Consider the following 22,600-nt stretch of genomic DNA (forward strand, 5'->3'; position numbering starts at 1 on the left):
TCATATGTATTCTTTATTGATCACTTTGCTGGCATCTACCCTAGGTTTATTTTACATATATAGCACCCCGTGCTCTGCTTGCTCTTGTTCTACTGTCACTGTCTCAACTGTAACTTTGCCCATTTTTGCCCAATCCAAAACTAATGAACTTTCACATATTATTAACATATTAAAATTAACATATTATTCAGTATCATTGCACCATAAAAGTCCGCACTATTAAAGTATACTAAGATAAGAAAATCGAAACACCAAGACGTATGTTTTGTTAGGTCACTGGACCTTCCCCCCAAAAAAATGTAATGAAGAGCATTTACCCCAATATTGTATCAATCAAAACTACAACTTGCTTTGAAACACATAGGCTGGTCTAGGCACATGGTATACTGGACAATACAATTGTTTGCAGGGGATCACATGAGTCAGACAGATTCCACCCCTCTAATCGGAAAGGAATTCATTGTGGTGAAACCTCTTTAAATGAAAAATATCTGATTCCTGATAGAAAAAAAGAAATAAGAAAGCCATCTCTACTTATTATTTAGATATGTAGCTATAAATATAAAATCTTCCATCCATTATAAACATTACCGTATCCTTTTGAATAATCAGTGAAAGCCGGCCAATTAGGTCTGTCCGAGAAATACTCTGCGTGGTTGACAAGAGCTTCTTTCACGACATCATATCCGCAAAGCACAACCATCTTCTGGACTCCTATCGCTATACTGAACACTGGGCCGTACGTCTTAGTAAGCTGCAAAAGTAATAAGAATTAGAAATTAACAGATGTTTTGAAATTCTAATTCGCCATGTTCAACTATACCAAATGGAAGTCATAATCATCAACAGAAATAAACATTAGAAATAGATCTCCCTGTTTGTAATGACGCTATATAATACAGGGTGGGCCATTATATGGATACACTTAAACTTTTCAAGATGGGTGGTGACCATGGTGGCTATTTTAAAGTCGGCCATTTTGTATCCAACTTTATTTTTTCCACTAAGAAGAGAGTCATGTGACACATCAAACTTATTGAAAATTTCACAAGAAAAACAATGGTGCACTTGGTTTTAACGTAACTTTATTCTTTCATGAGTTATTTACAAGATTATGACCACCTATAAAATGTGTTCAAAGTGCTGCCCACTGTGTTGGATTGTCAATGCAACCCTCTTCTCCCACTCTTGACACACTGAAAGCAAAGTGCAGAAGAAATGCTAGTCTAAGGGGGTCAGATTCCTTGTAGGAATGCTCGGACCTGACACCCATAAAGTGGTGGTGCACCATCTTACTGGTAAAACTCAGGGAAGGTGCCATCTTCAGTGCATAAAGAGGGCAACACATCATCATGTAGCAATTTCAGATATCCAGTGGCATTGAGGTTTCCATTGATGAAGAATGGCCCCACTATCTTTGTACCCCATATACCCACACCATACCATCAATTATGGGTGTCAGGTCTGAGCATTCCTACATGAACAGTTTCCTGGAAGGTGGATTGGCTGTCATGGGCCAGTTGAATGGCCACCAAGGTCTCCCGATCTGACCCCCTTAGACTTTTATCTTTGGGGTCATCTGAAGGCAATTGTCTATGCTGTGAAGATGCGAGACGTGCAGTATCTCAAACAACATATACTGGAAGCCTGTGCTAGCATTTCTTCTGCGGTGTTGCGATCAGTGTGTCAAGAGTGGGAGAAGAGGGTTGCATTGACAAGGGTGAACATGGCGTCTTTGCTGTGTTTTTCTATGCAAATTTTCATCTGCTTATTACAGTACCAACAAAGTCTATGAGATTTCAGAAATCTCATGGAAACACTTTGGTTTTTTGTGTCATCAGGATTTTGTGCTTTGCTGCTTTTTTTGAACATAGAGCATGTCACTTCTTCAGCATTTTTGCAGCATTTTCAGCATTTTTCACCCATTGGCTTGAATGGTTGTTGAAAAACACTGCAAAAATGCAGCAAAAATGCAGGTATCATTATTTGCAGCATTTTTGCTGTAGAAAAGTCATGGGAGCACTCATGCACAAAGAGACACAAGTAAGCCAAAAAAGCATCAAAAAGTTGCAACTAAACCTGCGTTTTTGATTCAGCTTCTTTCCTGCCAACAAATTAGGTTTTGCTGCAGAGAGAAAAGCAGCAAAAACACCCAGTGTGAACATACCCAAAAATTACAATAAAAAACACAGCAAAAATGCCCAGTGTGAACATACCTTAAAAAGCAGCTGAAAATTAGCATAAAAATAAGCAGGTATCATTATTTGCAGCATTTTGCTGAAGAAAAGTCATGGACAGCCACTCAACTTTATTAGCATGCACAAAGAGACAAAAGTTAGCCCAAAAAAATACAGCAAAAAACCACACCAAAACTGCAACGAAAAACACACCATAAAATCGCGGCAAAACTGCACCAAAACCACAAAAAAAATGCACTAAAAGCGCACCTAAACCTGCTTGTTTGCTGCAGTTTCTTTCCAGCCAAAATATCAGGTTTTGCTGAAGAAAAAAATGCAGGAAAAACGCCCCGTGTGAACATACCCTTAACAGCAAACTGGTGTCAATAACTTCGCTAAGGCTATGTGCATACGTTGTGGATTTGCTTGTGGAAATTTCTGCGTAATTTCCGCCTCTCTTGGCAGAAAACACAGTTGAAATTCGGCGCAGATTTGATGCATTTTTGATGAGGATTTTCTTGCAGTTTTTCATGTGCATTTGTATGCGGATTTGTAAGCTAAATAAAGATATATTATTTAAAAAAATGTGTTGTCATTTCCTTGTCATTTCAAAATATTTTTTTTAAAAATTGTGTGGGCTCCCATGGAATTTTCATAACCAGCAGAGTGAAAGTCAACAGCTGAGGGCTGATGTTAATATTCTGGGAAGGAGCCAATGGGCATAAAGGTTCCCAGGCTATTAATATCAGCTCACAGTTGTTTGCTTAGCCTTTACTGGCTATTTTACAGGGGAACCCCAGAAAAAAATTGACATGGGGTCCCCCTATAAAATCAAGCCAGCAAAGGCTAAGCAAACAACTGCATGCTGATATTAATAGCCTGGGAAGGGGCCATGGATTTTGCCCACCCAAGCCAAAAACATCACCTCTCAGCCTCCCCAGAAATGGCACATCTTGTAGATGCACCAATTCTAGCACTTAGCCTCACTTTTCCCACGTGCCCTGTAGCGGTGGCAAGTGGGGTTCATATTGTTAGGTGACATCAAGCCCACAGCTTAGTAATGGAGAAGTTTCTATAAGACACCTATCCATTACTAATCATATAGTTATATGGTCAATAAAGACACAGCCAAAATAAAGTCCTTTATTAATCTTTAACAACCAATTATAATAACCTGACTCCCTCGATCTCCTGCAACAAAATTAAAATAATAAACCAACATATAATACTATCCTGTCTGCCATAGTCCATTTACCAACTAACTCCCACAATGATCTCATGTGTAGAACAGTCACATCTGGAAATGTGACCACTCTACACGGCTTCGGTGATACGCTGACAGGAGCTAATATCTCCCGCAGGGTATCATGGAGCTACAGTGAGAGATCACCAGAGTTAATCACTCTGGTGCTCTCACTTTACGGAAGTACCGCTGTGTGAGAACTTTCCCACTCAGCGGTACCGTAAGTGACAGCATGGAGCCAATCAGGTGATACACCGTGGGGGTGATTAACTCCTTTCAGTGTATTGCCGGTCAGGTAGATCAGTCACATCTCCTGATGTGGCTGTTCTACACAAGATCGCCGTGGGACACTCTGTTTTACCTTCGACTACAGCGGACATAGGAGTATGTGTTGGTTTATTATTTTACGTTATTTCTAGGAGATGAGGGTGTCGTGGATTTGGTGTGCGGTGAGTATAATTTGTTTTTATTTCTATGTGAATATGTATATATTATGTATCAATATGTATGTATTACGTGAATAATGAATATGTATGTAATTTTACTTTTTCTTTTTAACAGTGAGCACTGGTAATATTACTCTCCCATCAGCAGCACCTGTTGTCACTGTGACACAAGACATAGCTGGATGGGAGCAGTAGTCTCTTTGGGCCAAGCCTACTTCATTGCTGCGGGTCACAGTCAGCTGTGGAATCATGCTGACATCTGACAGCATGATCTCACAGCGCTGTGACTGTCAGTAATGGCGGTAGCGTTACCGCACACATAGACACCCGCACACATTCGAAGACACACGCACAAACACACACAGACACCCGCACACAGCCACACACACACGCTGACACCTGTACACAGCCACACACACACGCAGACACCTGTACACAGCCACACACACACGCAGACACCTGTACACAGCCACACACACACACTCACACACAGCCACACACACGCAGACACCTGTACACAGCCACACACACACAGACACCCGCACACAGCCACACACACACGCAGACACCTGTACACAGCCACACACACACAGAGACACCCGCACACAGCCACACACACATCCGCAGACACCTGTACACAGCCACACACACACACAGACACCCGCACACAGCCACACACACACGCAGACACCTGTACACAGCCACACACACACAGACACCCGCACACAGCCACACACACACACGCAGACACCTGTACGCAGCCACACACACGCAGACACCTGTACACAGCCACACACACAGACACCCGCACACAGCCACACACACACGCAGACACCTGTACACAGCCGCACACACAGACCCAGCATGTAATGAGCATGGCGGCGCCAGGTCTGATGTAGACCTGATGACGCTGTGCGGCCAGCCAGTCACTGCAATGCCACAACCAACATGCCTGTGGCAGACAATCCTTGCATGCCTGTTGCAGACAATCCATGCATGTTCATTGGCACTCTAAATAGCGGCAAAGACGCAGGGCGAGCTCCGAGCATTGCAAGCACTGTGATGCTTGGTCGAGCACCGAATAGTGGCGAGCATGCTAGCTCATCACTATGCATTACTTTTATATACAGTAAGTCATGAAATATCTATTACGTTGATGTTGATGATCAACAAATCTTACCTCTTGAAATGACAAGTAAGGCTTCTGAACATCTAGAATAGGAATGTTTCCGATTATTGGCCATGGCTTTGGTCCAGGGGGATAATTCGGGTGAACATGTTCTTTCTGTTTATATATAACGGTTGCCAAAAAAATAAATGTTATGATCGACAAAAGAAGTGTGACTGGATCGAGAGGCAACATGTTCTCAGAAGAACCTGTGGTGGAGAAATGAATCTTACATTACAATGAAAGATTTATAGTTGAGGGCATGTATCTTCCAAACCACTAATGATCACAGGATTACGTAAGATTTCATATTCAGACATGCATTTTATATGATACGGCGCAGCAGATCAACATACTTTTACATAATGTATTCATAAAGATTTCAGATTCAGACATGCCTTTTATGCCACCCACGCATTAGCTAAATGGTGGAGCTGGTGAACAAACATGTACATAAATATTTTCTACTTATTCAAAGTTTATCTATTTTTGTAGAAAGTTGTTTCAGTGAGCAAAACTCATTGGAAAACCAATTATTGTTTTTTGATCCTTAAGACCTAAAGGTTTTCCACTGACACTACATACTGTAGGAATGTCATAGAAGAGTTGGAGTTGACTCTTGGATCCTCAAAAGAACAAAATATGTCTTGTTCGGAGACTTCATTGTACTAAACGTTAATGATATAGAATGTAACTATTAGGGCTCATACTCACTTACGAGAGACTCGCACGATTCTCATGCGAGTCTCTCGCATGAAAGCCTGGCACTACTGCCGGCACTCGGACCGGAGCGTGTGGCTACATGTATTTCTCTCGTAAGTGAGTATGAGCCCTTAGATGAGTATTTGACCAGTATTTTATTTTCTGCATCTATTAGGTAAATTAGATTACCCCACTTGTTATTTTTCATGGCATTTTTTGAGTGCTTTTTTCACTTGCGTTTTTTTTCTCTTTTTTGTATATCATGCTTTAAGCTGATACTTCCTTGTGTTTGGTTTTGATAAAACTTAATAGATAAAGTTATGTGCATCATATTTAATTCGTCTTTTGTGCATTTCCGTACCTATTGCAATTCTATGAGGAAAATCTGCACATAAAACTGAGCGTAGCCATAATGAAGGAAAGGAGAGGATTCTTGTCATCACTCCAACCAGGCGAAACTCAAAAAGTTTATTTAGCGATATGTAAACTAAATGTTTTTCGATCTAGAAAGGATTACATGTCCAAAACTGGTGGAACCTGGCAAAAAACATCTCACCGCTAGAGCAGCTTTATGGATATTACGCCTAGATAACAAATATCCAAAGCGAATGAACTACGAAAATGATTTATTTTATTTATATTAACACGTGTTACTATGTAATTTGTGATGTGTATTGCCGTTTGTTTGCACAGCTGATGCATGTTAAATGTCATTATCATATTGTGCTTGATTGGAGCCATTCCTCTTTATATACCAGCCTCTATTTCGGTTCTGATATCCTATGACTAAGGGTGAAATTACCACGCCAGAAGCACGTCAGGTGTTTTTAATCTTTTTTGTTTTTCATATGGCTTAATAAACTTTTTGCATTTTTCACGTATGGTGTGCCGACAAGAATCCTCTCCATTCCTTTATTATGGCTATGCTCACCAGCGGAATCGGCACCCACCTGTGTACATATTAACTTCAACCTCAGCTGGAAGCTCTCTGGCCCTCTTTCCTCTAAAAACTGAGTGTACTGACAAGAGAAATTGACATGTTGCAGGTTTGAAACGCACACCGTAAGTCAGCTTAGGCCGGTTTCTCACGTCCGTGGCTCTGTTACGTGTAGTGACAGTTTTCTCACGTACCTGAGGCACTGACACACGTAGACCCATTCAAATAAATTGGTCTATGCACATGTCATCGTGTTTTGACGGACACATGGTCCGTGTGCAAAACACGCTGACATGTCAGTGTTTGTGGGAGCGCACGGTCCGCAACACGTGCTGAACACGTGCACGCGAAGAACAGTTCACACTGCCCTCCGTGTTCACAGATGGCCGCCGGGGAAGAAGAGCTACAGTAAGCGCTGTTCCCCGGCGACTGGTGCTGAATGCTGCTGTCATTCTTCTCTCCTGCTCGGCCGGCAAAAGCGAGCAGGAGAGAATGAATGAATGAAAACCCGACGTGGGGTCCCCCTCTGTTTGTGAACCAACCCGGCAAAACTCATAGCTGGGGGCTGCTATTCTCAGGCTGGTAAGGGGCCATTGATCCTGGCCCCCTGCCTAAAAAAAGCAGCCTGCAGCTGCCCAGAAAAGGTGCATCTATTAGGAGCTTTGTTGGATTATTCCCACTTCTCCTGTAGCGGTGGCAAGTGGGGTTAATAAGGGGTTAATGTCACCTTGCTATTGTAGACACCTATCCATTACTAATCCTAGAGTTATTCAAGGGTTAAATAAACACACACACAATAAGAACAAAGTATTTTAATGAAAGAATACACCACACACAGTGTTTAAAGCTTTATTATACTCCTAATTCCATATCGACCCCATTGTTCTCCTATAAAAAATTATAAAATAATAAACCAACAATATACATACCTGTCCGGCGATCAGTCATGTGCCATGGCGTAATCCATCTCAGGGGTTAATCAGTTTACAGCCGGAGGGCTGCTAATGCAGCTGCTCCGACTGTAAACTACTGGGGAATGAATGAGAAGCAGCCGGTGCATGCTCAGTAATTAGCGGTGACGTCACTGAGCCTGTGAGCGCTGCTTCTCATTCATTCCCCAGTAGTTTACAGTCGTAGCAGTCACATTAGCAGCGCTCAGGCTGCAAACTGATTAACCCCCTGAGATGGATATATGCCGTGGAAAGTGACTGATCGCTGGACAGGTATGGATACTGTTGTTTTTATTATTTTATCATTTTTACAGGAGAACAATGACGTCAATATGGAATTAGGAGTATAATAAAACTTTAAACACTGTGAGGAAATCACAGCGATTTGCACCGTATTACGGCCGAGACTAGCCAATTCAAGTCTATGGGTGCGAGAAAAAACGGATTACACATGAACTATGTGACTTGCCAGAAATACGCACTGGTGTCCTTTAATAAAGCCGACAATTCAGTGCGCTATACTGTAAAATCACACTGACATGTTAAACTAGAATAGATAGAATACACATGTATACACATAGTATAGGTATATATATAAACATATATATATATGTCATTGACACATGTATATATATATATATATATATATATATTTCTAGAGATATAGATAGCAGAATAGATGATAATTCAATTGTCGGCATCTTTAAAATCATTACAGAACCAGACAGGATATCAGGCATGGTTTACACACAGTAAACCATTGCATATCCATTAGATTTACAGTATATATGTCTCTCACTAATAATGTTAGTAGTGTGTGTGTAAAATTTTGGAGCTGTAGGCGTTAAAGGATTAATTCACGGAAAAAACTGGATTAATTCACGGAAAAAACTTGTGTGGGCTCCCGCACAATTTTCTCCACCAGAGAGGGCAAGCCAGTGACTGAGGGCAGAAATTAATAGCCTAAAGAGGGACCATTGTTTTTGGACCCCCCCCATGCTAAAAAACATCTGCCCCCAGCCACCTCAGAAAAGGCACATCTGTAAGATGCACCAATTCTGGCACTTACCCTCTCTCTTCCCATTGCCCTGTAGCGGATGGCATATGGGGTAATAAGCGGTTAATGTCACCTTGCTATTGTAAGGTGACATTCAGCCGGGTTAATAATGGAGAGGTGTCAATAAGACACCTATCCATTATTAATGCACTAGTCTGAAAGGGTTAAAAAAAACACAGACATTGAGAATAAAAACTTTTAATGAATGTAAGTTCGCAAGGACAGGGTCCCCTCCCCTCTGTACCAGTCTGTCATTGTAATTTGTTTACTGTTAACGATATCTATAACTTTGTATGTAACCCCTTCTCATGTACAGCACCATGGAATTAATGGTGCTATATAAATAAATAATAATAAATAAATAAACACATTTTTTCCATCTTTATTTAACTCCCAAGCCAATAGAAGCCATCATTCTCCTGTAAAAAAGCCAAAATAAAACAGCAACAAAATCCCATACCTGTCCGCAGTCAAGTCCCACACTACAATCCATCTAAAAAGAGGTTAATTAGTGCTAATGCTACCACCCCGGCTGTAAACCACAGAGGAATTAAGGAAGCCTCCCCACCTGACCAGGGATGAACTCATTAGCGTGGGAAAGTTACTGAACATTTTCCCATGCTGTCAGTTCACCACGGGTCAGGGGGAGTCTGCATAGCCTCAGTGACTACCGCTGATGTCACTTAGGCTGCGCTGACTCCCCGCCTGAGTTGTTTTCACCATGCAACCCCTTAGTGTAATAGTAACATTTCTTTTAGGGTACCTTCTAACACTATTGTTATTTGTCGCATTTTTTTGTTTTACCTTTTGGAAATCCAGCCATTTTTCATTTTGTGCTTTTTTTTTACCTCTGGTCTTTCAATACCCCTAACTTTTTTATTATTTTTACATATACATAGCCAAACATGGCAGCTGGAACAAGTGCTGTATAAAGTGGACTCAACTCCTGACCCTGCTCCACAAACAAATGTGCTTTTTCAATGAGCTTTTACTGCATATTTTTACAATTTTTTTTTCAAAATAAAGGAGATCTTAAAAGAGTAAAGGCTCATTCAGACATCTTTTCTTAATGTATGAGTGCTATCTGTGTTTTCCGTGGATAGCACTGGTATCTATGATCATCCAATTGTAGTTCACATGTCCAATTTTTTCCTTGGATACAGTCGCTCACATAAAAGCACAGAGACTTATAACATATTGATCAAAGTGTTGGATCAAACTTACCAATGCAAGGCTATGGCTCTGTGAAAAAAATCAGACAGCACACAGATGTCATCTATCTGCTGTCTGTTTTTCTTGGACAGTTTGATAGGAGAAGGTTGAGTGTGAGGCGACAGTATGGGGATAGAATGTGTGAGGTGACATTATGGAGAGACAAGTGTGAGGGGACATTATGGGGGAAAAGTGTGAGAGGCAGTATGGTGGTAATTGTGTGAGCAGGCAGAATGTGGGGGAATAGTGTGAGAGGCAGTATGGTGGGAATTGTGAGCAGCCAGACTGTGGGGGAATGGTGTGTGGGGACAGTATGGGGGAAGTGTGTGAGGAGACAGTGTGGGGGCATTGTGTGATTGGACAGTATGGGGGAAATGTGAGGGAAAAGTGATGGTAATAGTGAGAGGGAACAGTAAAGGGGAAATAATATGAAGAGACAGTATGGACAATAGTATTGGGGAAAAATATAAGGGGACAGTGTTTGGGAAAAGTGTGACATGAGAGTATGTGGGAAAAGTTTGAAGTTTGTGAGGGGACAGTTTGGCATAGATCCTCAGAAGTGTGGGAGGTGGGCAGCATAGAGACTGGGAAGAGAGGGAGACAGTTTGAGGGTACAACAAGGAGGGGACATTATGCAGATTTAGACACGATGTAGAGATTGGTGACATAGGGACAGTGTAAAAGGGGTCCAGTATGAAAAGAGGTCAGCATGCTGGGAGACACAAAAGATGGGCACAGTGTCGTGGTTATAGCTAATAAATAAGGACAGAATTACAGTAGTAGCAGATAAAGATTGAGAGTGTGGCGGTTGTAGCTAATCAAGGCGAACATGGAATTTGTTATAGCCAATAAAGGCAAACAGTGTAGTAGTTATAGCTCAAAAAGTAGGAAAGTGTGATGTTATAGCTAATAAGGGCAAACAGTAGGAATTATAGTTCCTAATGGTTTACAGTGTAAAGGCAATATTTTATAGGCGATGTAAGTGATGAGGACATGGGACATAAGAGGGACATTGTACGGGGTCATATTTTATGTAGGCAGCACAATAAAACACAATTATATATTCAGTCACAAAATGGAGAAATATCTGTATTCAGGAGCATATAAGCATTATAATGACAATGTTATTTTTAAGGTCATAGTATTGGGGTGCGCCGCAAAAGACCAGAGAAGATGGAAGTCTGCAGAGATAAGCTGTGGATATCAAAAGAGAACAACTCCAATCAGAAAAGATGTCTTCCATAAGGTACCTGGATGTAAGTGTTTAACTGTGATACAGGCTATGTCTAGTGTTGAGCATTCCGATACCGCAAGTATCGGGTATCGGCCGATATTAGCGGTATCGGAATTCCGATACTTAATTCCGATACTTTTGTCATATCGGATTCCGGAATCGGAATAGGAAGTTCCCATCATGCTATGAGCCTGCTTGCTTTGATTAAGCCAATGGGAATCCTCCGAAGTGTGGGCACATCCTGTTAGGCATGTAGGCATGTTAACTATTGGCATGGCTGTGATTGGCTGCCGAAATGATGTCATGATGCACTATAAAAGCCACCGCAGCCGCCATTTCTGGTCACTCTGGTGTGAATTCAGTTAGGGAAAGGCTGCTGTAGAAGACTGTGAGGGACAGTTAGAAATAGCGATTCCACCAAACATCTAGTGCTTTACCCAGGCTACATAAACCACCACTGTAGCCTTCTTTGCCCTAGCAGCAGTGTTCACAGCTGTCTGCAAGGGCTGTGTGAGTGCAGCTCACGCTGTGGAGTGGGTCCTGCAGCCACGTCAGGCTGTAGGCCACCCAGTGTGATCACTGCTGCCTCATACATCTTTTATTTTTTGAGCTGCATTTTTTACATAATTTCAATCTAGTGTGCTTCCATCCGTATCCATATACGTTGGTTGCAAACACTAGTAGTAGACAGCGGAGCCTTTCTGCAGCCTTTCAGTGCTAGTGTCCACTTTGCTGCACTGTTCACGGCTGTCAGAGAGGTCTCTGACTGTGTGTGAGTGCAGCTCACGCTGAGTAGTGTGTCCTGCAGCTACGTCTGGCTGTAGGACGCTCAGCGTGCATCAGTGCCTCACACATATTTTTATTTGAGTGCAGCTCATTTTTTCTTCTATTAGTGTGCATCCATCCGTCTCCATCTACGGTGGTTGCAAACACTATAAAGGAGTACACAGCGGAGCCTTTCTGCAGCCTGTCAGTGCCAGTGCCCACTTAGCTGCACTGTTGACGGCTGTCTGAGAGGCCTCTGACTGTGTGTGAGTGCAGCTCACGCTGAGTAGAGTGTCCTGCAGCTACGTCTGGTTGTAGGACGCTCAACGTGCGTCACTGCCTCACACATATTTGTCTTTGAGTGCAGCTCATTTTTTCTTCTCCTATTAGTGTGCATCCATCCGTATCCATCAACATTGGTTGGTTGCAAATACTATATAGGAGTAGATAGAGGAGCCTTTTTTTCTGGCTTGTGCCCTGCCGGCGCAGCCAGATTAGTATTACCCAATTTTTTTGGAGCCTCATCTTTTGCATTGTAGGTTACCTGCCTGCATTGTAATAGCTCCAAAAAGTTGGTGATACTATCAGTTTCAATTCTTTGTTCACATACTTTGAGTTTGTTTCCAACAAAGAAACCACAAAAAAAGTTCACCAAACACTACATTTTGAACTTGTGTAGGCCACATCAGCTCCTATTAAAGTCTAGTCCACACACACACACTTCATAAAATTAGTGTTTCTTGTACCTGTAACCAGCTGTTCAGGAATAAGCACACTAAGGCCCCCCTTTGTACTTTTTTGCCTATCTTAAGCAGTCTTGCAAGATGAAGAAGGCAGGGAGTAAGGCGCGTGGGCGTGGGCGTGGAGTTTCAGCAGGGAGAGGACGTGGGGATTCTGCAGGGAGAGGACGTGGGGATTCTACAGGTAGAGGACGTGGGGATTCTGGGCCTGCTGCGGGCACCAGTGGATCAGCATCCCCCAGTTTTAGCAGGCAACAGTCCTTTATGCGCAGCTTTGTAGGACCTCAACGTACCCCACTGCTGCGGGAGGAACAAATTGAAGCCGTTGTCGGATGGATGGCAGCTAACGCATCGACTTCAATTACTTCCGCATCCTCTCAGGGTCAGAGCACCGAAGAGCAACCATCTGTCTCTTCACCACCTGCCAAAGTGCCCAGGCAGTCAGAGAGACATGGACAGGAGCCATCACAGTCTCTACTTCTGTTCTCGGAATCTGTTGGCTTGGAAAGAGGGGGCCAGCCAAGCAGCATTCCTGAATGTGAAGAAGAGGGAGTATGCAGTGATGCACAACTTCTTTGTCCCTCTGAATCTGAAGAGGCGAGTGGGCCAGTGCCTATGGTCAGCACACCTCAGTACGCATCAGATGATGACGAGACTCAGTTGCCACTTTCTGGTGCGTACGGTGCTGGCGAGACAACCCCGGAGAAGCAGCTGTTTGAAGAGGGGAGGGAAGATGATGAGGTCCTTGACCCATCATGGCGTGAGCAACAGGAAGGTGGTGGGAGCAGCTCGGAGGAAGAGATTCCCCTACCGGCCAAAACAGGAGGCAGAGGGAGGGGGAAGACTTGGTTGCCTGTACCCTCCACTTCGGCACCCGTTAGGAGCATTCCTCCTTCCAAAGGCAAACCGGGCGCTCACAAGAGTTGCAGTGCGTGGTCCTTTTTTGACACAGTTGCAGATGACATTTGCTTTGTCAAATGCAAGCTGTGTCATCAGAGAGTCAAAAGAGGGAGAAATGTCAGCAACCTCAATACCACAAATATGTGGAAACATGTGCGCACCAAGCACGAGTTGGAGTTGCAGAGACACCCTGAAGACGTAGGCCAACGTACAGCACCACCTACCACCTCTTCAGTTCGTGTTGGGCCCTCTTCCTCCAGCTCACACACTGCTGGTTCGGCTTCCTCACAGGATCGCCAAGGAAGAACCTCTGCCACTGTTGTCCGGAGACCCTGTCAGATTACACCCATAGCAGCACGTTCCCATCCATCACAGCCATCGGTAGCACAGGCATGGGATAAAAGGCGCCCTTACTCGGCAAACCATCCCCGAGCACAGTCTCTGAATGCTGGCATTGCCAAACTTCTGGCAGTTGAAATGCTGTCATTCAGGCTGGTGGACACTGACACCTTCCGGGACTTAATGGCATTGGCAGTCCCCCAATACAACGTGCCCAGCCGCTTTTATTTCAGCAGGCGAGCCGTCCCTGCCCTGCAGAAACATGTTGAGGGCAAAATAAAACATGCGCTACTAAACGCCGTTAGTAGCAAGGTCCACCTGACCACCGATGCGTGGACCAGTAACCATGGACAGGGACGATACCTTTCCCTCACTGCCCACTGGGTCAATGTTGTGGAGCCGGGTACGGATCTGGAGAGTGGAGCTGTACGTGTTCTTCCAACGCCACGGATTGCAGGACTCCAGTCTGTACACATAGACTCCTCCTCCTACTCAAGTTCCTCAGAAACAGCAGAGCAGGAGCCTGTTACGACCGATATGAGCACAGCCGTGGCCAAACGTCAACAGGCTGTACTCAAATTAATTTCTTTGGGGAATCGAAGCCACACAGCGCAGGAGCTCTGGAATGCTATCAAGCTGGAGAGCGATGTGTGGTTTGGGCCAGCGAATCTCCAGCCGGGCTTGGTAGTGTGTGACAATGGCCGAAATCTGGTGGCAGCTCTTGGCCTAGGCAACCTCACACACATCCCATGTCTGGCACATGTTCTTAACTTGGTCGTGCAGAGCTTTCTGAGGGACTATCCGGATCTTGCTGCACTGTTGCACAAGGTCCGCATAGAGTGCGCTCACTTGCGACGTTCCAGCACGGCAAGATCGCGCCTCGCTGCTCTGCAGCGACGATTTGGCCTTCCGGAACATCGCATCATATGTGACCTACCCACCCGGTGGAATTCAACGTTACATATGTTGGAGCGGTTGTGTGAGCAGCAGGCAGCAGTCATGGAGTACCAGCTGCATCAGGCGCAAACAAGTCGCACTGTGCGCCGTTCACACTTCAGCACCATTGAGTGGGCCTCTATGAAGGACATCTGCCTCGTTTTGCGTGCCTTCGATGAATCCACGCGGATGGCGAGTGCAGATGATGCACTAGTCAGCATGACTGTCCCCCTTATCTGCCTGCTTCAACAAACACTGCAAGCACTAAGGGATGAGGTTTCAGAGGAGGTGGAGGATGAGGAGTCCCAAATGCCATCTGCTTCTGGACAGTCTGCGCTACGTGTTTCCTCACAAAGGCCTAGGCAGGGGACACTTTGTGAGGAGGATGAGGAGGAGTCGATGGAGGAGGAAGACATCTCTCCAGAGGAGGGAGGTACACAAACCTCTACTCAGTATGTACAGCGAGGGTGGGGTGATGCAGAGCAGGCCGAGGTCACGCCTCAAACAGGGGACAGCGGTTCTTTGGCAGTTGGGAGTCTGCAGCACATGGTTGATTTCATGCTGCAGTGCCTGAGAAACGACCGCCGCATCGCCCACATTCTCGTCTCGGCTGATTATTGGGTGTACACCCTCCTAGATCCTCGCTACCGGGACAGCGTACAAAGGCTCATACCAACGTTGAACCGGGAGCGTAAAATGCGGGAGTACGAAGAGTCACTGGTGCAGTCCATAATGTTTTCCATTCCACCCGACAGCATTGTTGCTAGTGCTTTACAAAGCAGCTCTGTGCGTCGAGGCAGTGGAGGAAACTCTGCACAAAGAGGGAGCAGAGGCAGCGCCGCAGCACAAGGCAAGACCACTATGGCCCAAATGTGGCAAAGTTTTGTGTGTCCACCACAATTGTCTACACCATCAGCGACGCCTCGAGTCAGTAGGAGGCAACGCTTCCGTCAGATGGTGTCAGACTACATGTCTTGCCCTGTCGCTGTACTCCCAGATGGCTCTTCCCCCTTCAAGTTTTGGGTCTCTAAGCTGGATACATGGCCAGAGCTTAGCCAGTATGCATTGGAGGTGCTGGCTTGCCCTGCTGCCAGTGTATTATCGGAACGTGTCTTTAGTGCCGCAGGTGGTGTACTAACAGACCGTCGCACGCGACTATCTTCCGATAATGTTGACCGGCTGACTTTTCTGAAAATGAACAAGGCCTGGATCTCCAAAGACTTTGCCATTCCTCTTACAGACTAAATTAGTGGTTGGCAACTGTATCCAGGTCTGCTGGTGTGTTCATTTTTCTACCACCTGAACTATAATCCCTTTGCTTCAACACAGCCAGTTGTCGCTCAGATGTGTCGTCTGCACAGAGAAACACACTAGCTCCTGTGTTAGTGGGGTTCAGTAATGCCAGCTGATCCCCTGCTGTGTGGACGGCAAAGTCACCAGCTCCATCAACATTCAAACCACTACTGATTTTTAACCGTGCCCAACTTAGGTCTCTGGCTCCACTGTCTCTACTATTTCCCCTGACCTCCAACCCCGCCATCTACATCTCTGAAGTGGCGTCAGCACAATCTACACTTGTTCCTGTGTTCCTGTGGCTCAGTCCCATCAGTTTATCCCCTGATGTGTGTCCGGCAAGGTCTCCTGCTCTGTCCACATTCCCATAACCAGTAGTGGGAATGAGGACAGAGCTGGCGAACTTGCCGGACAAACATCAGGGGATCAACTGACGGGACTGAGCACCAGTAACACAGGAACAAGTGTAGATTGTGCTGACGCCACTTCAGAGATGTAGCTGGCGGGGTTGGAGGCCAGGGTAAATAGTAGAGACAGTGGAGCCAGAGGCCTAAGTGGAGCATGGTTAGAATCAGTAGTAGTCCACAACCTCCATAAAAACCGCTGCCCATTGGCCTCTGCATGCGGCATGCGTAATCCTGGGCTCCAACAGCTTCAGTTGGTGTTCAGAAGTGTCGTCTCCACAGAGCCAAACACATTCGTTAGAGTGTTAGTGGGGTTCAGCACTGCCAGCTGTTCCCCTGCTGTGGAGATGGCAAGTCTCCTGCTGCCTTCACCTGCCAAAATCCAGTAGGCCCCAGCCTGCTCCTCGCCTAATCCTGGGCTCCAACAGCGTCAGTTGGTGTTCAGAAGTGTCGTCTCCACAGAGACAAACACCTTCGTTAGAGTGTTAGTGGGGTTCAGCACTGCCAGCTGTTCCCCTGCTGTGGAGATGGCAAGTCTCCTGCTGCCTTCACCTGCCAAAATCCAGTAGGCCCCAGCCTGCTCCTCGCCTAATCCTGGGCTCCAACAGCGTCAGTTGGTGTTCAGAAGTGTCGTCTCCACAGAGCCAAACACATTCGTTAGAGTGTTAGTGGGGTTCAGCACTGCCAGCTGTTCCCCTGCTGTGGAGATGGCAAGTCTCCTGCTGCCTTCACCTGCCAAAATCCAGTAGGCCCCAGCCTGCTCCTCGCCTAATCCTGGGCTCCAACAGCGTCAGTTGGTGTTCAGAAGTGTCGTCTCCACAGAGACAAACACCTTCGTTAGAGTGTTAGTGGGGTTCAGCACTGCCAGCTGTTCCCCTGCTGTGGAGATGGCAAGTCTCCTGCTGCCTTCACCTGCCAAAATCCAGTAGGCCCCAGCCTGCTCCTCGCCTAATCCTGGGCTCCAACAGCGTCAGTTGGTGTTCAGAAGTGTCGTCTCCACAGAGCCAAACACCTTCGTTAGAGTGTTAGTGGGGTTCAGCACTGCCAGCTGTTCCCCTGCTGTGGAGATGGCAAGTCTCCTGCTGCCTTCACCTGCCAAAATCCAGTAGGCCCCAGCCTGCTCCTCGCCTAATCCTGGGCTCCAACAGCGTCAGTTGGTGTTCAGAAGTGTCGTCTCCACAGAGCCAAACACCTTCGTTAGAGTGTTAGTGGGGTTCAGCACTGCCAGCTGTTCCCCTGCTGTGGAGATGGCAAGTCTCCTGCTGCCTTCACCTGCCAAAATCCAGTAGGCCCCAGCCTGCTCCTCGCCTAATCCTGGGCTCCAACAGCGTCAGTTGGTGTTCAGAAGTGTCGTCTCCACAGAGCCAAACACCTTCGTTAGAGTGTTAGTGGGGTTCAGCACTGCCAGCTGTTCCCCTGCTGTGGAGATGGCAAGTCTCCTGCTGCCTTCACCTGCCAAAATCCAGTAGGCCCCAGCCTGCTCCTCGCCTAATCCTGGGCTCCAACAGCGTCAGTTGGTGTTCAGAAGTGTCGTCTCCACAGAGCCAAACACATTCGTTAGAGTGTTAGTGGGGTTCAGCACTGCCAGCTGTTCCCCTGCTGTGGAGATGGCAAGTCTCCTGCTGCCTTCACCTGCCAAAATCCAGTAGGCCCCAGCCTGCTCCTCGCCTAATCCTGGGCTCCAACAGCGTCAGTTGGTGTTCAGAAGTGTCGTCTCCACAGAGCCAAACACCTTCGTTAGAGTGTTAGTGGGGTTCAGCACTGCCAGCTGTTCCCCTGCTGTGGAGATGGCAAGTCTCCTGCTGCCTTCACGTGCCAAAATCCAGTAGGCCCCAGCCTGCTCCTCGCCTAATCCTGGGCTCCAACAGCGTCAGTTGGTGTTCAGAAGTGTCGTCTCCACAGAGCCAAACACATTCGTTCAAGTGTTAGTGGGGTTCATCATTGCCAGCTGATCCCCTGCTGTGGAGATGGCAGTCTCTCCTGCTGTCTCCGCATTACAAAGACAGTAGGCCTCTGCCTACACCCTCCTATTTCCTGGGCTTCAACACAGCCAGTTGTAGTTCGGAAGTGCCGTCCACACGGAAAGAGATACTTGCTCCCGTGTCTCAGTGGGGTTCAGTAACGTCAGCTGATCCCCTGCTGTGTGGATGGCAGTCTCTCCTGCTGTCACCTCATTCAAAATACAGTAGGCCTCTGCCTACACCCTCCTATTTCCTGGGCTTCAACACAGCCAGTTGTAGTTCGGAAGTGCCGTCCACACGGAAAGAGATACTTGCTCCCGTGTCTCAGTGGGGTTCAGTAACGTCAGCTGATCCCCTGCTGTGTGGATGGCAGTCTCTCCTGCTGTCACCTCATTCAAAATACAGTAGGCCTCTGCCTACACCCTCCTATTTCCTGGGCTTCAACACAGCCAGTTGTAGTTCGGAAGTGCCGTCCACACGGAAAGAGATACTTGCTCCCGTGTCTCAGTGGGGTTCAGTAACGTCAGCTGATCCCCTGCTGTGTGGATGGCAGTCTCTCCTGCTGTAAACTCATTCAAAATACAGTAGGCCTCTGCCTACACCCTCCTATTTCCTGGGCTTCAACACAGCCAGTTGTAGTTCGGAAGTGCCGTCCACACGGAAAGAGATACTTGCTCCCGTGTCTCAGTGGGGTTCAGTAACGTCAGCTGATCCCCTGCTGTGTGGATGGCAGTCTCTCCTGCTGTCACCTCATTCAAAATACAGTAGGCCTCTGCCTACACCCTCCTATTTCCTGGGCTTCAACACAGCCAGTTGTAGTTCGGAAGTGCCGTCCACACGGAAAGAGATACTTGCTCCCGTGTCTCAGTGGGGTTCAGTAACGTCAGCTGATCCCCTGCTGTGTGGATGGCAGTCTCTCCTGCTGTCACCTCATTCAAAATACAGTAGGCCTCTGCCTACACCCTCCTATTTCCTGGGCTTCAACACAGCCAGTTGTAGTTCGGAAGTGCCGTCCACACGGAAAGAGATACTTGCTCCCGTGTCTCAGTGGGGTTCAGTAACGTCAGCTGATCCCCTGCTGTGTGGATGGCAGTCTCTCCTGCTGTAAACTCATTCAAAATACAGTAGGCCTCTGCCTACACCCTCCTATTTCCTGGGCTTCAACACAGCCAGTTGTAGTTCGGAAGTGCCGTCCACACGGAAAGAGATACTTGCTCCCGTGTCTCAGTGGGGTTCAGTAACGTCAGCTGATCCCCTGCTGTGTGGATGGCAGTCTCTCCTGCTGTCACCTCATTCAAAATACAGTAGGCCTCTGCCTACACCCTCCTATTTCCTGGGCTTCAACACAGCCAGTTGTAGTTCGGAAGTGCCGTCCACACGGAAAGAGATACTTGCTCCCGTGTCTCAGTGGGGTTCAGTAACGTCAGCTGATCCCCTGCTGTGTGGATGGCAGTCTCTCCTGCTGTAAACTCATTCAAAATACAGTAGGCCTCTGCCTACACCCTCCTATTTCCTGGGCTTCAACACAGCCAGTTGTAGTTCGGAAGTGCCGTCCACACGGAAAGAGATACTTGCTCCCGTGTCTCAGTGGGGTTCAGTAATGTCAGCTGATCCCCTGCTGTGTGGATGGCAGTCTCTCCTGCTGTCACCTCATTCAAAATACAGTAGGCCTCTGCCTACACCCTCCTATTTCCTGGGCTTCAACACAGCCAGTTGTAGTTCGGAAGTGCCGTCCACACGGAAAGAGATACTTGCTCCCGTGTCTCAGTGGGGTTCAGTAACGTCAGCTGATCCCCTGCTGTGTGGATGGCAGTCTCTCCTGCTGTCACCTCATTCAAAATAGAGTAGGCCTCTGCCTACACCCTCCTATTTCCTGGGCTTCAACACAGCCAGTTGTAGTTCGGAAGTGCCGTCCACACGGAAAGAGATACTTGCTCCCGTGTCTCAGTGGGGTTCAGTAATGTCAGCTGATCCCCTGCTGTGTGGATGGCAGTCTCTCCTGCTGTCACCTCCTTCAAAATACAGTAGGCCTCTGCCTACACCCTCTTATTTCCTGGGCTTCAACACAGCCAGTTGTAGTTCGGAAGTGCCGTCCACACGGAAAGAGATACTTGCTCCCGTGTCTCAGTGGGGTTCAGTAACGTCAGCTGATCCCCTGCTGTGTGGATGGCAGTCTCTCCTGCTGTCACCTCATTCAAAATAGAGTAGGCCTCTGCCTACACCCTCCTATTTCCTGGGCTTCAACACAGCCAGTTGTAGTTCGGAAGTGCCGTCCACACGGAAAGAGATACTTGCTCCCGTGTCTCAGTGGGGTTCAGTAATGTCAGCTGATCCCCTGCTGTGTGGATGGCAAAGTCTCCTGCTGCCTACACAGTCGTACCACTACTGATTTTTAACCGTGCTCCAATTAGGCCTGTGGCTCCACTGTCTCTCGTATTTCCCCTGTCCTCCAACCCTGCCAGTTACAGCTCCGAAGTGGCGTCTGCACAATCCACACTTGTTCCTGTGTTACAGGTGTTCAGTCCGGTCAGTTAATCCCCTGATGTGTGTCCTGCAATGTCGCCTGCTCTTTCCACATTCCCATAACTAGTTATGGGAATGTGGACAGAGCAGGCGACATTGCCGGACACACATCAGGGGATTAACTGACCGGACTGAACACCTGTAACACAGGAACAAGTGTGGATTGTGCAGACGCCACTTCGGAGCTGTAACTGGCGGGGTTGGAGGACAGGGGAAATACGAAAATCAGTGAAGCCACAGGCCTAAGTGGAGCTTGGTTCAAATTAGTAGTCTACAACCGATCTTAAAATTTCTTCAATGCAGCCTAAGCCTGCTCCGTGCTTGTCCCTGGGCTTCAACACAGCCAGTTGTTGCTCGGAAGTGCCGTCTTCACAGAGTAAAACACTAGCTCCTGTGTTTGTGGGGTTCAGTAACGTCAGCTGTTCCCCTGCTGTTTTGATGGCAATCTGTCCTGCTGCCTCCCAATTGACAGCACATCAGGCCTCAGCCTGCTAAGTGCTTGTCCTGGGCTCCAACATCGCCAGTTGCTGCTCATAACTGACTTTGGCACGGGTACTCCCTCCTGCCCAGCTTGGTTCCAGCCCTGCCTGCTGTTTCCGGGAAGTGTCAATGTCAGTTTGCCACCCCAAGTTGCCATGTCGTGTTGCGGTTGGGTTAGCCGAGGCTAGGGTGCCAGCAGTTTAGGTGCTTCCTATGTGGACTGCGGGTTCTGGTAAGAAAGGTTTGTTCCATAGTGCCAGTAGGACAAGCACCCCCTGTAGGACTGTGTGATTCGGTAACTGCGGCCAGCTTGCGGCATGCCAACTTTGCTTTTCAGGGGTAACTTCTGATACCCCTCCGGGTTCCAGCACCGTCAGCTGGTTCTCATCAGAGCCTTTGGCCTAGGTGCCTCCATCTCGGTATCCGAGTTCCGGCAACGTCTGCTGGTCCTTGGTAGTGCTTTGTAGCACAGGTACCTCCTGCTTAGTAACCGGGATCCAGCACCATCAGCTGGTCCTCGGTTGTGCCATTGGCTCTTATTCCTTCTGCTGCCCCTCCGGGTGCCAGCACTGTCAGCTGGTCCTCGCTATTTCCATTTGCTCTTGCAGCTTATGCTACCCCTCCGGGTTCCAGCACCGTCAGCTGGTTCTCGTCAGAGCCTTTGGCCTAGGTGCCTCCATCTCGGTATCCGAGTTCCGGCAACGTCTGCTGGTCCTTGGTAGTGCTTTGTAGCACAGGTACCTCCTGCTTAGTAACCGGGTTCCAGCACCGTCAGCTGGTCCTCGGTTGTGCCATTGGCTCTTATTCCTTCTGCTGCCCCTCCGGGTGCCAGCACTGTCAGCTGGTCCTCGCTATTTCCATTTGCTCTTGCAGCTTATGCTACCCCTCCGGGTTCCAGCACCGTCAGCTGGTTCTCGTCAGAGCCTTTGGCCTAGGTGCCTCCATCTCGGTATCCGAGTTCCGGCAACGTCTGCTGGTCCTTGGTAGTGCTTTGTAGCACAGGTACCTCCTGCTTAGTAACCGGGTTCCAGCACCGTCAGCTGGTCCTCGGTTGTGCCATTGGCTCTTATTCCTTCTGCTGCCCCTCCGGGTGCCAGCACTGTCAGCTGGTCCTCGCTATTTCCATTTGCTCT

General features: G+C 47.2%; 1 protein-coding gene across 1 annotated transcript in view; it reads right to left on the minus strand.

Moving 5' to 3' along the window:
• Positions 1 to 22,600, minus strand: part of LOC141098593 (cytochrome P450 2C5-like) — a 164,327-nt gene that overhangs the window by 135,723 nt on the left and 6,004 nt on the right. The window contains exons 2-3 of the mRNA XM_073586511.1: positions 5,047 to 5,243; positions 592 to 754 (exon numbers count right to left, since the gene is read on the minus strand). Of these exons, the coding sequence (XP_073442612.1) occupies positions 592 to 754; positions 5,047 to 5,229 (346 nt within the window). The 5' untranslated portion in view covers positions 5,230 to 5,243. The remainder of the gene's footprint in view (positions 1 to 591; positions 755 to 5,046; positions 5,244 to 22,600) is intronic.

The sequence above is a fragment of the Dendrobates tinctorius genome, unplaced genomic scaffold (genome assembly GCF_039654945.1).
Source record: "Dendrobates tinctorius isolate UK_male_01 unplaced genomic scaffold, ASM3965494v1 ptg000093l, whole genome shotgun sequence".
Lineage (NCBI taxonomy): Eukaryota > Metazoa > Chordata > Amphibia > Anura > Dendrobatidae > Dendrobates > Dendrobates tinctorius.